Genomic DNA, 15,900 nt, shown 5'->3' with positions numbered 1-15,900 from the left:
CAAAGTTTTATCTTCCAGTAAGTTAGCCACGCTGAAGTTCTGAAATTAATGTTTTACTAAGTTCAGGAAGTAAATTAGTAATACAATTAATTTCACGACACGCTGGTTCTTCGACCGTAACATCGTTTTGCATTTCAAATATCAACGTCTACAGCGACGTATTTCTTTTAGTTAAATTTAATTTATTCTAACACAGAGGAAAGAGGAATCTGTAGAAGTTTGAAATAGTAGTAAATGCTCGTATTCTGCCACGAATTCATTTTGTTCTTTATAATTGGACAGTTAAGCGAAGTGAGAATGGTAAATGTGCGTTACACGGAATAGAAGTGTGTTGTAGAAGTGCGGAGAATATTTAATTAAATAAAACCTAAAATTAGATGAATTGGTTAACGAACGGAGTTGTAACTTACCTCAATGTTTAATCGCAAGGAAAGGCGTTCCTTTGTATGGATGTAATTGTTATCAGTTTTAGTTCTACTGTCATTGTGATTTATACAACTTATGCTATTAGATAATTACATGTAAAACAGATTTTCCAATGTATTGCTGCTTATTTTTTCTGAAGCATTTTTAACGTTGTGTTACATAATTTATGTTGTCGTTACGTTCAAATGCATACAGGTATGTATGCAAAATAGGAAACTGAAGATTAACAAAGTGTCAGCGATGTACTAAAACAGTAAGGGCAATTGTTCTCATTAGTTTATTTATATAGGTCACATTCTCCTGATAGCTATACAAATAATTATTATAAAAGAAATCTTCTCTTTTTATTCTAATTTAATTTAGCAATATTTAGGTTTAAAATATGTCGTATAAAACGCATTGAACGCCTGAGAGAAAATAGTGCAAGTGACCTTAAAGTCTTTATATGATTTCATCAGTACTCACAAACGGAAATAGATTGCTGAGCTACGAGTGTGCAACCGTAACATTAAGTTTCTAACGTTTTACTTAAAAAATGCTTTTTGTCGATACAGAGATAGATCGTTTAGAAATACGTAAAACGAAATAACTCTTTATTCTACGTTTCATGCACATCTTGTCACCCCGACTGTATCGTTCGACTTAGTATTTTATCTATTACGGTATACGTGTAAAGATTTTATTTCATTCTTTACGTGCTTCTCCTTATGCTCTAATTTTATGCAACGTCCGCGAAAAGAAACACTTGCGATGTCACCCTGTTGAAGTTCCAAAGATCTATTCTTACCATTCTCTCGACAAAAAACATTGTCGTCCCGTACGATCGAGAAGTTTCGTAAAATTAATATTCAAATGTCAGAGGATTATTATTAGTTCGTTTGCTTACGTACAACCTCGGCTTGGAGGCGAGCCGCAAGTGCTTTGCGTACTTGGAGTATGGATGGTTCCAGAGGTTCTGGTAATTTTAGTTCTTGTTCCCCCTTTATGGTCGCCTCGGCGACCGTTCTGGCCGAGCTCGGTCGCGTCGAATTCATCTCTAACCGTTGACTTCTCGCCTCTTTCTTCAAAGCTACCAACTTATCCCGTCTAGCTTTCAGATAAGCCTGCCTCTTCTTTATGTCCTCCTCCGACACCTGAAACGTTTTTCAACAGAGTTCATCGACAGCTTGGCCTTCGCAATGTCTACGTAACCGTCTTTTTATAAACTAATATACATTTGGTTCATCCGACTTCGACTCGTCGGATGGTGTCGGATCGAGCGGAATCGTTCTTTTGATTTCTGAGGTGTTTCCAGTTTCCTCTTCCTCTTCTTCGTCTTCTTCGGTTGGCGACGACAGGGATTCCGTTTCCGGTGTCTTTTCTTCCTGAGACGCCTTCAAAGCTTCTTCCAATAATGCTCTTTCATTATGGTATTTGGCTGCCAAGCGTTCGTGCTCCTTGATGAGCGACGTTTCCGACGATATGTCCTGCTCTTCTTCCGGATCGTCGCTCAGAGCGTGTTTCCTATATACAGTTTTCCTCAGTTTTTATTTAATTCTACGTAAACGACAAATGTCACGAATTACTTGGTAATTATTCGATCCTTAATTTCAGTGTCCTACAAATGTATTTAGAACGTAGATTTTGATATTAAACTATTGTATTTTCCGAGGGAATTGAATTACTTCGACGCGAAGAATGGTCACCGACGAGATTATCCGAAAACCTTACTGAATTATTTCTTCCATGACCAAAGTGTCGTCGTGCAATCCGTCCGTTTCGTACATCAAGGACGCGGGTGTCAGACCATACTTCTGCTCGATCATGTTCAAAGCCTGCAATTGCAGTTCCAGATTCTTCTGTATCATCATTCTCTTGAATATCTCGTACTCGTTCGCCGCCCATATTTGCTCGAACAAGTTCTCGAAAAATACACAAGCAAGAGTCATTACATTATGATAGATTTTCTATTTGTTAATTTAATGTTTAATCACTTAAACGTGGAACGCATTATATGGCACAATCGTAAAGCCACAAGCTACCGCAAAACGAACCAAATGGTGCACGTTTCATTTTTCTTGATTAATTATACGTGGTACATGCCAAATGAAAATTGCTTGGTGTTTATAATTTACACCATAATAACAAACATGTAACAACAAATTTCCCATTACGAGCTATTAATTTCTCTCCTCGCGACTTTCAACTTACTTGTTGAAACTGTATAGGCATTTTCGTATATTTGTTGACGGTACAAGCATACTCAAATTGCTCCGGAGTGATCCCCATGTCTTCCATGAAACAACCGAGCAATAAATCCACCAAATTTTTGTACTCTTGATATATCTTCTGGTACTCGTCGTTTTCTTCGACGCCCGCTTCGAATACTATAAAAGAATTTATAGAAAACGAAAGTGCATCGGAATACTTTGAAAAAAGAAAAAAAAAAGAAATCTTTCAAGAGATCGGCGAAGAGATTCGACGAAAGGATCGATAATAAACGTTGACAAACGTGGTATAAAAAAAAAAGCAAGAAAAATTGCTAAACCACGATGTGTAAAGTAAACTGTTCGTTAACGCGAGGGTCGTTTTCGAGAATGAAAGACTTACTGAGCGATTTTTCCTCTATGAAGGTGATCAGAGGCGCGGACCAAATCGGACCCTGAAGAAAACCGATTAGGGAGTCGAAAACCCAGGCGCTATCGTCTTTGTCGTTCATTCTGTACCGATGCGAGAAATTCTGTTGTGCAAAACGATCGATCCTTTTCGAACTCGCTGTCGACAATGTCCTGACCACGCGTATATCGCGTCTTCTTAAAGCGGTAGTCATAGTTACGAATGGCAAAACACTTTGCCCCGTAGGCTTGCGCGGACGAATGGAAGTAATGCGGCTCTCGGCTTTCAATTTCACTTTATTGGAACGAAACGTAGTTTTGTACAGGAACGCTTCAACACCGAACGCGTTGACGAACGTTCCCGATACAGGCACGCCAACAATCACGCGTCCCCGCTTTGTTTTTTGCGTCTTTATTCGACGATACATACATACTTTTTTTTTTTTCGTTTACTATGTAAGACTATCCTCGTTCTGTAAAATAATGCTCTATGTTACATATTTATAATAAAGAAAAGAAATGTATTAATCGTTGTAAGTTTTATATATATAAAAAAAAAAAAAAAAAAAAATTGATACTAGCGTGGAGTGACTTATTGGAAATATAAAACAAAATACACGTACGTCTGTGTACTGTACGTACAGGGTGATTAAAAAAATGATGTAAACATTTACCTCGGAACTAAGGGGGCAAGTTTCTGATAAGCAACGGTCCTGTGAAACTTTTGTCTCCGAGATGTAACCACCTCGGAAACAATAGCCTCGCGAACGCACGTTTATGCAGGATTCTTGTCCTGATTCTGAGGCGCGGAGTAAAAATTTCGTCGCTTTAAAAATCATCCTGTATAATATTACAAATAGATAATTAATTTTAGTTACATACATAAGATATACAACGGACGAGTTTACGAATTACGTGAACCTATGTACAAGGGAGAAAAGTGCAGCACTGTAGACACAAAGGTATGCTGCGAAAATATTTTTTTACAGGTTTCTCTCTCATCGATTACTCGTGATTTCGTACGAAACTCATTCGAAACTGGAAACGTCGATACACGACGGAAGATTCTAAACTCTCGTTATGTACAAATAATTATTTTCTGTTCAATTCTTTCGTAGCTGATCGAAGTTCGAGAAATACGACGGCCTATGTACAATGTATCTCCGGATCGCTGATTGCCCTACAATTGAAAATTGTGTTGGGAATGATTCAAGGTGTTCGTCGACATCGTGTGCGCCGGATGCGACGGTGCTGGCGTGTAAAGGCTATGATGCGAATGAGATTTCGCTCTGGAGAGTTCACTGTAGCGGTCCTGTTCCGGCGGAGCGACCAAGAGAACAGGTCTCAGGGACAAGGACTTCCGTGATCCGGCGACGCTCTGCGCTTCGTTCACGTATCCGGGATTCACTTCACCTGGCAGGCAAAGAAGAATCATTTTTCTAACACGTCATACCAGTTTCAAATCCATTATTACAAATAATGAGTATATCAGGGCGATCTGTCTGTAGGGAAACGTCTTGTAAACTCTGATCGACCAGACAATACCTTTGTACAAAGAACCATTGGTAAAAGGCTCTGGTTGTAGTCTGACGTGCCTGGACGCCAAAATGAAAGCAAGCGCGGCCAGGGTAGCGGCGTCTAAAGCGGCTATTGCAGCTAACGGTATCGCCCATCTAACAGCGCAAGCACCTGGATTGTATCTGCCGAAACAACAACATTTTCCATCGTGCTTGGAAATTACGAATTTTTTAGTGATTAAAATGTTAATGACGTTAGTATAAAACGTTCGATTCTATACCTTGGGAATATGTTTATCTGGGATCGAATTAATGTGTAATTAATACCTGGACGCGGCTGCACCGCAAACGGCTCGAATTATAGGCGAGTCCCAGCCCAGAGGATATATGCAAACTCCAATGGCCATGGATATCGCTAAAAAGAAAAGTACATAAGCTATTGTTTTTAGCATTTTTATAACTATTCTCGATCGTCTTATTCTTTAGAAAACTTAATGAGGCGTGGATCATTATTTTTTTTAATGATACAGAGAACACTAGCGTTGGTACCATCGGATGTGAACGAGTGCATGTAACACGGCTGGCATTTCAAACTGTCTTTCCTCACGGATGTTGTACAAGAGGTCAGCAGTGAAAGGTACCGGGGAACGACTGTTGGCTTTTCCACCGCTTATTATCATTTCACGAAGAAGGTATTCGTGCTCATAAACGGTACACCGTTGCCTCTGTTGCATCGACGAACTTTGAATTCCCACGCGCGGCTAAGGCTGGGCATTAGAAATCGCTAGAAACCGCAAAGGTCTCGATCGAACGTTACAAATAATATGTAAGGAATAAAGATAAAATTCGAAGGATCTATTTATCTCTATGTCGTTTACCTCTGCGCTCATAACGGTCGCGTAACGCGGAAACAGGAAGTATTTATTTCCGATTCAACGATTGGCATACATTATAGGTGCGTTTCGTTTCTGGGTGAAACGTTTTCCTCTTTATGAGAAGCTGATTCACATTTCAACGGGCAACTTTCACTGTCGGCGTACGAACGAGCCACGATCACCGGTAATGCTGCCAATCAACGACGATGGTCATCCAACTTTCATCTCTAACCGATGATCGTCGTTACGTAAAAGTGATTGCCTGTTAAACATTTTTTTCTCCTCTTACTGATACAGTTAATGCGAGCACATTTCGATTGACCGTCGTTGCGTCATTAAGATCGTTCGGAAATCTACGCGAGATTTTGTAAAGTTAAGATTTTTATCGGATTATAATGGAAACGCTCGCTTAAACATTGCATTTTCAAGCTTACACATGAAATTGTATACCATGCCATGCGTTGTTTTTATAGAAGATGATCTTACTCGATCCCAAGGACAATAGACATTCCATAGAGTATGCGTCACGGAATTGGGATGGTCGTATCTAGTGACGGGATTCAAAGACCATCGACATCGCATAACTTGTTGCAAGACAAATCAAGCATGTCAATGTTCTTTAAATGGGTCAACAGTACTGGACAAGCACGTTACAGACATAGTAGCGTTTGGCTGGCCTCGACCGGCGGTACCGTTCGTTTATCATTAAGCATTGTCGTTCGTCAATTAACTTTAGATATTATAATAACAGCGGTAAATCGTATGAAAGGTATTCGTAGACGTCCGCGTTCGTTTCTTGGATAAATTTTACGATCGAGGAGAAAATCGTAGAGAGAGTATATGCTCGACGATTTGAGACGAATTTTAAGTTACGCGGAAACGTCGGAGAACAGTGACGGACAGTATTATTTGCGAAGGCGTTGGCCAACCGGTAAACTAGCTGTCTTACGCGGCTATAACGGTCTATTCTACATATCCGCTTAAACGATTGTCTATACCTGCGCGGAGCTTCGAGTTTTACAAAACAGGGATTTTCTCTTCAACATTCACCGCTAATTAACTATTCACGACGAGACGATCCGCGATATAATTATCATCGCGACCTGTTCGCTTGCTGTATTGTCGCTGTACGTGTATGCATTTCGTAAGCACGATCTCGCGGACCAGAAACAGCTTTCTACTCATAGAAAAACACATAGATTTAATCCTCGAGTGGTCAGGTGGAAATGACCCTGTTCTTCTAAAGCATTCTATCGATTGGTTACAGCACTCGTTCACCTGAAACTTATGTGCGTTATGGGTACGACGTTTTTTGTATAATGCCAAACGGATTACAATAAAAAAGAAGAATTGAAAGATACTTTCTAAAATATTAACGAGCTGTACACATTGCCTTTGCCACAAAGATAGACAACGTTCTTATCCAAATAAAAATTTAATTGCGTTCAAACCAGCGAACAATAAACTCTGTCGCAACAAGAGCGTACTAAGCGAAACGATTGCATCACTTCCTGACCCGTTGACCCCGGTGCATCGCTGTAATTTTCAGCCACGCCACGCTGATAAGGTATTACGCGAAGATTACAGCAATAGAACGTCCGGCCGAGTTATACTTTCTAAACCGACGTTCAACGTCACGGTGAATTTTCATTTTTTTTTGCCTTTTTGCCGGTTGATTATACAACGCAGCGATCTATGGATCCAGCCTCTATTTGAATCCCTTTGGGGGGGGGGGGGGGTCAATAGGAGTCTGCAAGTTCATAAAATATGGTCCTCTATCATATACAGGGTGTTCGGCCATACCTGGGAAAAATTTTAATGAGGGATTCTAGAGGCCAAAATAAGATGAAAATCAAGAATACCAATTTGTTGATGGAGGCTTCGTTAAAAAGTTATTAACGTTTAAAGTTCCGCTCGTACTGAATTTTTTTCTAGAAAGGGAGTAGGATTTCGGGGGTAGGTCTATTCACCAAAAATTATTGTAATTGATCCCCGCAACCGAAAATAATTTTTCCAGAACGATTTGAAATTTTTGAATTTAATTATTAATAACTTTTTAACGAAGCCTCCATCAACAAATTGGTATTCTTGATTTTCGTCTTATTTTGGCCTCTAGAATCCCCCATTAAAATTTTTCCCAGGGGTGGCCGAACACCCTGTATAAACAATGGATTGCAAAATTATATTCCTTTCTTTTAGGGGTCTTTAAGGGACGGCAGAAATGTTTCAAATTATTTATAATTTCCAAACGCGACTCTTCGTGGCTCAAGATTCTTTTTATCTCTGCATTCCGATACGTTTCTTTATTTACCTGACACAACTTGCATCCAGGCGCACAGGTAAAACACGGTCGTGCTCTGACAGAAGAAGAACAAAAGCATCGCGCAGATCGTCAATAGAGCGATTATCACCGCGACGCCCACCAGAATCGTGCTCGCCCTGAAAGGAACGTTGACGATCGTCGACAAGTCGTCCAGTCTGCCGATACACTCTTCTCCCAACTCGCCTAACAGGAGAAACAATTCTCGAAATATGAACGGTTATACCATCGGTTTGAATTTTGAAAATGATCGTTACCGTTTCCGCCGTAGCTGCACCTGGTCCACAGGCCAAATCTTCCGGGATTCTCGTGTTCCAGGTCGCCGAGCCATTCCGGCGTGACAAAAGCCACGACTCCGATTATGGCGTAGCATATGGTGAAGATACCCCACAGGACACCGATCGCCTTCGAATTACGAATGTAATTCGTCGCGTACATGTGGGAGGACTCCACGTACTCTATTTTCGATCCCATTTTTCCTAAATCAACGATACCGTTCGATCAATAAACATTTCGAAAGTCGGTATTAAAGTTGGAACCGCTACAATTATTATCGGGATGTATCGTACGTCGAATTAAAATAAAAAATTCAAATTAACACTTTGACTGCCACGTCACCTCTATATGGATGACAGAACATTCAATAGTGGTACTGAAACAATTAATTCTCAAGTTGGAACGTTAAAGAAAATTTTAATGGGATTACAAATGTAACTACTACGATAAATTTTAAGTTGTGTAGTTTACAATAGCCTAATATGAAAGTTTTGGTCTCCTAAACAATTTTAGGATTTCAGACTGGCAGTCAACGTGTTAAAGCTCGAAGCCAATGATCAATTAAAACGACAGTCGTATCGAGTTTCCGTACGATCGTGTGGAAAGCCCACGCCTCCTTCCGGTCACCGGAAGCGAACGGAATACATCGCGAGCGACGAAACAAAATAATTGCGAGATCGTCGGAGCTTCGTGGACAGCGAAACCCTGGCGAACAAAGAACAGCTTTCGCTTTGTAACCTAGCCGCGACAAAAATTCCTCTCTCTTTCCGCTCGTTGCTAAGTTTGCGGGCGAAGCTGGTTCCGGGTTCGGCGATCAAAGACTATCGTCGCGTACAAGTTAACCGAGAGTATCGTTTACATCCCTCGTCGAATCGTCGATCTCCTCACGTCGCAAAACGTTCACTTTTTGTTGCTACTCGCGATTAATAATACAATAAAGATAGTTAGTTTGTTTGCCTTTTGGTAGATTTTGTATTAGTTGTACGTTCAGATACCTGTCTAGCGATACGTGTCTATCCGAGTATTGTACTTGGGTTAGAGCCTTAATAGAGAGTTATAAAGATAGTTTGTTTGCTTTTTGGTAGATTTTGTATTAGTTGTACGTTCAAATACCTGTCTATCCGAGTATTGTACTTGGGTTAGAGCCTTAATAGAGAGTTATAAAGATAGTTAGTTTGCTTTTTGGTAGATTTTGTATTAGTTGTACGTTCAAATACCTGTCTAGCGATACGTGTCTATCCGAGTATTGTACTTGGGTTAGAGCGTTACGTTAATAGGTTAAATCGGTGCCAGCATCGCCCGTGACATTTACGCCCGTCACGTTCGCCGATCGGTTCGGAAGGTGTAGCCTTTCCTTTTGTGGGTCGATGCACCGACGGATTCATCGGTAAGGATGCAACGAAACGTTCATATCTCCCGCGTTCTTATCATTGTTCCCTCCAAATTGGTTTTTGTTCCTCGCGTTGCCAACCGAGAACGGAGAACGTTGACGCAATCCGAACGTTACTCGCGAAAAGCTTTGTCGCGTGAATTCCTTTTCAGCGTTTCGTAACGGACGAGACTGCAAAATCTGCTGATCGACGTAAACAGAGGATGGATAGGCGCGTACATCTACGTCACGATAGTCTCCGAGTCTTCGTTGGAAGCAAAGAAGAATAAGAATTCCGCGCGAGACGAAAGTAGAAGTTAGAATTTATATTAATTTCAAGGGGGCCCGTTTAACGTACCTTTTTTCCACTCCTCTTCTACCACCAAACTTTCTTTCTCAAGACACTAACGAAACCATCCGCGCCAAATTACCGATCGTCCAACTTCACAATACACTGATATCAAACTGCTATCCGAGAAATGGTACGAGATAATTCGCCAATTTCTACGAGAATCGAATGAAGTGAACTTGATGGAATACACAAAACAACGGGGAATCACAAAACGATCGAGAACTGCGAGCTACTTGAGAGATACACCGGGTTAGACGGTTGTATCGGTTTGCATAGCGACTCGTGGGTGCGAGACGACGCGGCTGATCACCTCGAGCGAATGGAAAACACGTCTTAAAGAGGACAAGCTGCGGATAGAGCTCTCTGTGCAGCTCAAGATGGCTGGTCAGGTAAGCCGTGGTTGTCAAGTAGGTAGAAGAAGCGAATAGTGGGGAGAGAAAGAGACGGGGACTGTGAATGGGGGCCTCTTACGGGCCCAGGGCACAAGAGAAAGGCGACGTCGCCGTGAAGACGTAGGGGGAAGTGTCGACTCGTATTCTGAACTCCTACGATACAAGATAGCTTTATCGATCTTTCTCCAGCAGATTTAGAAATATACTGTTCGAAATAGTTGGAGCAGCGCTTTGTAAACATATAATGAATGTTTAAATGTTCGTAGTTTTGTTTAGAATAGTCTAAGATCGATACTGAATGTACTCGTTCCAGTCTTGCTGTAAGAGGCTGAAAATAAATTCAAGTTGAGTTTGAAACGACTTCGTTCTTTGGGCATTATACCTTCTGCATATTTTCATGGTGACGCAACAACGATACTAACTGCTCTTGAATTTTATCATGATCTTGCGGGCTCGTGTTCCTCGGTAAATTTTGTTATGTTTTTATAGTTGAATCGACATTGAAAGAACTGCGATTTGCACGTATATTTGAAGATTCTTTCAGATGTAGTTTTAGCAGATCGTAAACTATTTGTATAATTTCTGCATTAAAATGCTAACACACGTTCCATAAGAGTAGCTCGACTTTACATTTCAGTAAAAGTATATAACTTTCCTTGCTCCGATTTCTACAAATTTGAAAGTTGAACTTGTTGAAAAAATCACGATTACTCAGAGTTTCGATTTGAATGTACATTTAGTTAACATTCTTTTTTACGTACACATTATTTCTTTACACAAATTTTATCTAGAAACCATAAATCAGTTACAAATATAATTTTGAAAAGAAACATGTATAAATCATATAATAAAATAATTCCCTATAGAACAGTAATTTAACATTCTGACAGAGTTACTAGAACGGGCACTGGTAGAAACTTCTTACCATCTCGGTGTCGAGTTCTACGTTATCAATTCACAATGGAATAAGACTGCAGCGCTATTAACTGTGAGAACCAAAACTAATCTAACGAAGAACCTCTACATTTATGATAACCTATGCAAGGCGGATCGCAGCCAATTTGCTAATATTATTTAGTTTTTAATTAATAATTACATTACCCATCTAAGAGTGATACGATTATTAATTAAACGTTAAATAATATTACCCAGGTCTCACCACGAGGAGGTTGCTGCGAATGGAGACCCATCCTAACAGAATTTCAATCACCTTCCGCTAATAAAGATTTTTTATGATAAACTATCATAGATCGTTTATCAAAGAAGCAACAAACGAAAGTGCAACCGACTACTATAACTCAAAATGTACTAATATTGAATAAAGGCACCGATAGAGTCATAAACATTCATAGAGCCATATAACATTCTCCCGATGTAATAGCATCTTTTAAAAGTAGCGTTGGTTGCAATCGAAAATGGCAAATCGAACTGTAAAGGATGCAAAATCTATTCGAGGAACAAATCCTCAATATTTAGTAGAAAAAATAATCAGATCTCGAGTATATGATTCGAAATATTGGAAGGAAGAATGTTTTGCTTTAACTGCAGAACTTTTAGTTGATAAAGCTATGGAGTTGAGGTTAGTAAATATTTACTGTGGAGTTAACATCTTTTACTAAATGAAATGTCGTTTTTATATACGTGGTATATTGTTTAAATGTTTATGTATCATGTATACGTGATTATGAATTTCTGATACATACATACATAATTTTTTAAATTATAACCTATTACTGATATAAACAAATGCATTTTAGATTTATAGGTGGTGTGTATGGTGGAAATGTGAAACCAACACCATTCCTTTGTCTTATACTAAAAATGCTTCAAATACAACCTGAAAAGGACATCATAGTTGAGTTTATAAAGAATGAAGAATTTAAATATGTTCGTGCATTGGGAGCACTGTACATGAGATTAACAGGATCATCTCTAGACTGTTATAAATACTTGGAACCATTATTTAATGACAATAGAAAACTGAGGAAGCAAAATAAACAAGGTCAATTTGAGTTGATTCACATGGATGAATTTATAGATGAACTTTTACGAGATGAAAGATCTTGCGATGTTATTCTACCAAGAATCCAGAAAAGGCATGTTCTTGAAGAAAATAACGAACTAGGTAAGTGTTTCTCTTTTAGGCAGATAGATGTATGATAAAAAAATGTTTAAACTCTATAATAATTACAACAGAGGCAAAAATATCTGCATTGGAGGATGATATGGATGAAGGAATAGAGACATCAGAAGATGAAGATATACCCCCTGTTAAAGAAGACACCCGTAAGAGAACAGATGATCATGAGAGAGATAGGGATCGTCATAGAGACAGGGACAAACGACATTCACGCTCTGACAAGAAGTCTGATAGGGAAAAACAAAGATCAAGGAGCAGGGACAGGGATAGAGACAGACGGGAACGTAAACGTAGCAAGTCGCCAAAAAGTCATTCTTCATCACATAAGGAAAAAGACAGAGATAAGGATCGACACAGAAGAGACGACAGGGACAGAGATAGGGATAGGGATCGAGATCGAAGACGAGAACGTGACAGAACTAGACATTAAATCGAAATGTTGGAATTACAATTTTTTGTACAGGATATAATAATAAAAGTTTATAATTACCAGACGAATCTGAAATTTAAAATAATGTAATTATTGAATTTTTTTTATTTTGTTTACTACACTTTGGTCATGATTAACAAAAGTGTGTAACACTTACAGAGAATAGTTTCATATTAAAATTATAGTACTCGTCGATAGAAATGCTACATAGTAGCTTATAGTATCCATACATTATGTGTTCCAAGTAACAATATTTGTTTTTTTATAACATTATGGTATTCATTCATACTGGAATCATTTGTTCGACTTAACAAGATTACGATACGCTGACCGTTACTTTTAGGATTATTTACAAAATAGTAGAGAACATTTATCATTGCAGTTGTTAACAAAAAAAAAAGTTCTAAAGATACATTTTTTTAACGATATAGAAAGATACTTCAGAGTAATCTTTTTTTCAACGATACAATGACAAATTTTCTCAAGCACCATATAATAAAATAGGTTGAGAATGTCATAGCCTGTCTGTAAATGTAATCTATACGATTTTACACGCGTAATGTCTTCGAATATATATATATACATTTTCACACACGTACCTTATTCCACAGTACTTCTTATAATTAAAAATAATGAGCAAAAGTATAGTATCAATACGCGAGAAAGAACATCAGTACACTTATCGTTGCTGATGCTTGCTTTTGCTATTAACAAATTACTATTCATCAAATCGATATAAATTGTCATTGAACAATGCTCATTTTCAAATTATATTAGTCTCGTGAATAATTTTTTAAAATATTACTAATTATATCCGTTTTTAAAATGTCGGTGAATTTAAAATAAATAATCTCTCTTCCTCTTTTTTAATCCATTTCAACAATTTACTTACTGCCTCAATGGCATCAGGCTTTGTTACAAGTGGTTCGAATGTAATATATAATTCAAAACCTACCGTTACCTATAAACATGTTTAAGTTAATTTAGTAGTAATTTTTACTATATTACTATTTTTAATTATATATATTACGACTTACCCACACTAACATGGTCTCCTTGTCTAATTGCTGAAAGATAAGCTTTAGTGGTCGATTCGGTGCGTGTAGCCTATGGTGCAAACACTGATAAAGTCCGAGCAGTCTACAGGAAACAAATAGACGTATTTTTTATTATTACGATAGTTTCTTTATTGCACATCTTTCTAAAAACCCATATGTTAAAAGTTCGTCATATATTTACCGTTCTATTTCTTCATCCGATGTATACGGAGGTTGAAGTCCAGGACTCCAAAACTGCGCTGTACTTCTACATTTGTACAAAACGTGTCGCATTTCCGGTAATCCAATATCAGCGGTTGTGATCGGCGATTTATTCATAGATTCATTAATTGCTTCCAAACAATTTGTTCGTCTCAATTTTTCTACAATTTTCTAAGAATAAAGATAATTAGCATTTTCAATAGTGATATTTCTTTAAAAAGAAACCTGTTTGAAATAGTGACACAAACCACCTACTTGTTTTGCCTCAGAAAGTGTATAAAATACATTTCTGTCGACCGTTAGCAGAAGTAAGCACGCCTGACAATCCTCTGACAAATATGATACATGTCCATGCATATAACCATTAGCATCAAATTTTGGCAGACATATTGGCGTCCAACTCTCGGCCGTTTTAAGCGACTCTGAACTATCGACCAAATTTTGAATTATGTGCAAATCTGCAGGATGTAAAAAAAATTTGTTCATTCTGACTAATGTTACCAACTGATTATCAGCTAGAAGAATTGCAAACACTAAATTCTGAAAAGTAACATATACATCTTGTTAGTATAATGTTAAAGAGGTAAAATAATTTCTAGTTTGTTTCAATATACATTGTAAAATGTAGTACCTTGATTTTACAGCATGTCTGAATGATAGTTTGTGTAATGGAACTTCTCATTGAAGGAAGTAAAGGCAAACATTTGATAGCTCCTAAAAAGAATGCTGGTTCTCTATCCATAAAATTTAATAGGTGATCTATCAGTCTTTCACTGCCAGTTAATAATCTTCGTAAGTCAAAATTTCTACGTTGATCATATACTCTAGTTAACTGTGATTGTGTTAACACAGAAACTATTTGATTATATACATATCTATAATGAAATATTGTGTGAAAATACAACCAAACTGACTAAAGCTTATTTTATTAAACTCTACGTACGTTAATTGTAATGTAAGTTGAGGTACACTTTCAAGTGTTTTTGAAACAGCTACTAAAATCAGTGGACTTTTGACAACAAATACAAAATTGGTATCCCCTGCATGTACAGATCTAATCATATCACTTCCGGCTTGGACAAATGAAACTAGGGCTTGCATAACACCCATAACTGTGACTAGTTTATCTTCTGAACTATATCTAGAATATATGGGTTTCCCTGCCTGGCTCAATATAAATATATGTTTTCTTTGTGCCAGCCATGTCTTACACCGTAAGGGATCAGAATCTAAATTACTTTGTCCCAATCGATGCGCGACATCCTCCTAAAACGCACAAACTTTGTTAAACGAAAAACAGGAAACATCAGGACTCTTTTAACAAAATAGAATTCAAACAAATTTTATTAAATCAAGTGATAATCTTTGCTCTATAACTTTTAGGAAAGTATCGGTTTCTTTCTATGGTGAATTATTGGGAACAATCATCGTCATTTTAATTTAATACAGTTACTAAATTAAATCTATTCGTAGTGTTCATTATGGAAGAGGTTATGAAACGTACTAATTCAGAATCATCGATAGAAGCTGTTTTCTGGAGGTTTCGTGGACTGGTTGTAATAGGTGTCGTAGGAATGTCTTGCACGTCTTCCTGGATCTCTGAGATAGTGCTCGTTGTGCTTTCTTTCATGTGCCTATCGTCGATGCTACTACTCATTTCTTGCTCGTACTCTTCGAAACTATCAGTCGTAACAAGCATCGTTTCTGCAGAGGCACCTGGTTCAATGCCAGGCTCGGCGATACCATCGTCGATAGTAGCAGGCTCTTCTGCTGCCATTTTTATAGATGAAACACTTTCAACCTACCACTATTTTAAAATTTTCTCTCCCAATTGACATTTAACGGTAGGCCATGACGGATCGGCCGCCATTGTTGAAATCCGACTTAGTAGAACGGAACAGTAAACCAACGGGCAGTTTAACCACGAGAAGCACACTGAAAAGAAACACT

General features: G+C 38.2%; 4 protein-coding genes across 6 annotated transcripts; 1 reads left to right on the top strand and 3 right to left on the bottom strand.

Annotated features, from left to right (window-relative positions):
- Positions 1-704: 704 nt before the first annotated feature.
- Positions 705-3,448, bottom strand: LOC143350424 (cilia- and flagella-associated protein 36). Its single transcript, XM_076782577.1, has 5 exons — positions 3,016-3,448; positions 2,617-2,792; positions 2,137-2,327; positions 1,641-1,929; positions 705-1,559 (listed from the first exon to the last, which is right to left on the bottom strand). The coding sequence occupies exons 1-5, from the start codon at positions 3,446-3,448 to the stop codon at positions 1,296-1,298; spliced, it is 1,353 nt and encodes a 450-aa protein (XP_076638692.1). The 3' UTR covers positions 705-1,295.
- On the bottom strand, positions 3,300-10,867 carry Lhfpl (LHFPL tetraspan subfamily member 5 protein). 3 transcript variants are annotated; one of them, XM_076782580.1, is made up of 6 exons: positions 9,739-10,867; positions 7,990-8,213; positions 7,724-7,918; positions 4,865-4,952; positions 4,566-4,720; positions 3,300-4,433 (listed from the first exon to the last, which is right to left on the bottom strand). In XM_076782580.1, the coding sequence occupies exons 2-6, from the start codon at positions 8,204-8,206 to the stop codon at positions 4,201-4,203; spliced, it is 888 nt and encodes a 295-aa protein (XP_076638695.1). In that variant the 5' UTR covers positions 8,207-8,213; positions 9,739-10,867; the 3' UTR covers positions 3,300-4,200. The 3 variants fall into 3 exon arrangements, with proteins under 3 accessions (XP_076638695.1, XP_076638694.1, XP_076638696.1); XM_076782579.1 differs by having other exon boundaries at positions 7,990-8,211; positions 9,736-10,865; XM_076782581.1 differs by lacking the exon at positions 9,739-10,867 and adding an exon at positions 9,122-9,141 and having other exon boundaries at positions 7,990-8,211.
- A 515-nt stretch (positions 10,868-11,382) lies between these two features.
- Positions 11,383-13,556, top strand: Prp38 (pre-mRNA processing factor 38). The gene is made up of 3 exons (XM_076781824.1): positions 11,383-11,700; positions 11,879-12,246; positions 12,318-13,556. Exons 1-3 carry the CDS (start codon positions 11,537-11,539, stop codon positions 12,689-12,691), a joined length of 906 nt encoding a protein of 301 aa, XP_076637939.1. The 5' UTR covers positions 11,383-11,536; the 3' UTR covers positions 12,692-13,556.
- Mon1 (vacuolar fusion protein MON1 homolog) lies at positions 13,512-15,856 on the bottom strand. The gene is made up of 7 exons (XM_076781822.1): positions 15,455-15,856; positions 14,894-15,216; positions 14,582-14,825; positions 14,206-14,490; positions 13,931-14,121; positions 13,729-13,831; positions 13,512-13,652 (listed from the first exon to the last, which is right to left on the bottom strand). Exons 1-7 carry the CDS (start codon positions 15,725-15,727, stop codon positions 13,512-13,514), a joined length of 1,560 nt encoding a protein of 519 aa, XP_076637937.1. The 5' UTR covers positions 15,728-15,856.
- Positions 15,857-15,900: the final 44 nt, after the last annotated feature.

Source organism: Colletes latitarsis, chromosome 14, assembly GCF_051014445.1.
Source record: "Colletes latitarsis isolate SP2378_abdomen chromosome 14, iyColLati1, whole genome shotgun sequence".
In the NCBI taxonomy this organism is placed as follows: Eukaryota; Metazoa; Arthropoda; class Insecta; order Hymenoptera; family Colletidae; genus Colletes; species Colletes latitarsis.
The sequence above is the reverse complement of the archived record's forward strand: the minus strand, read 5'-3'. Positions and strand labels throughout refer to the sequence as shown.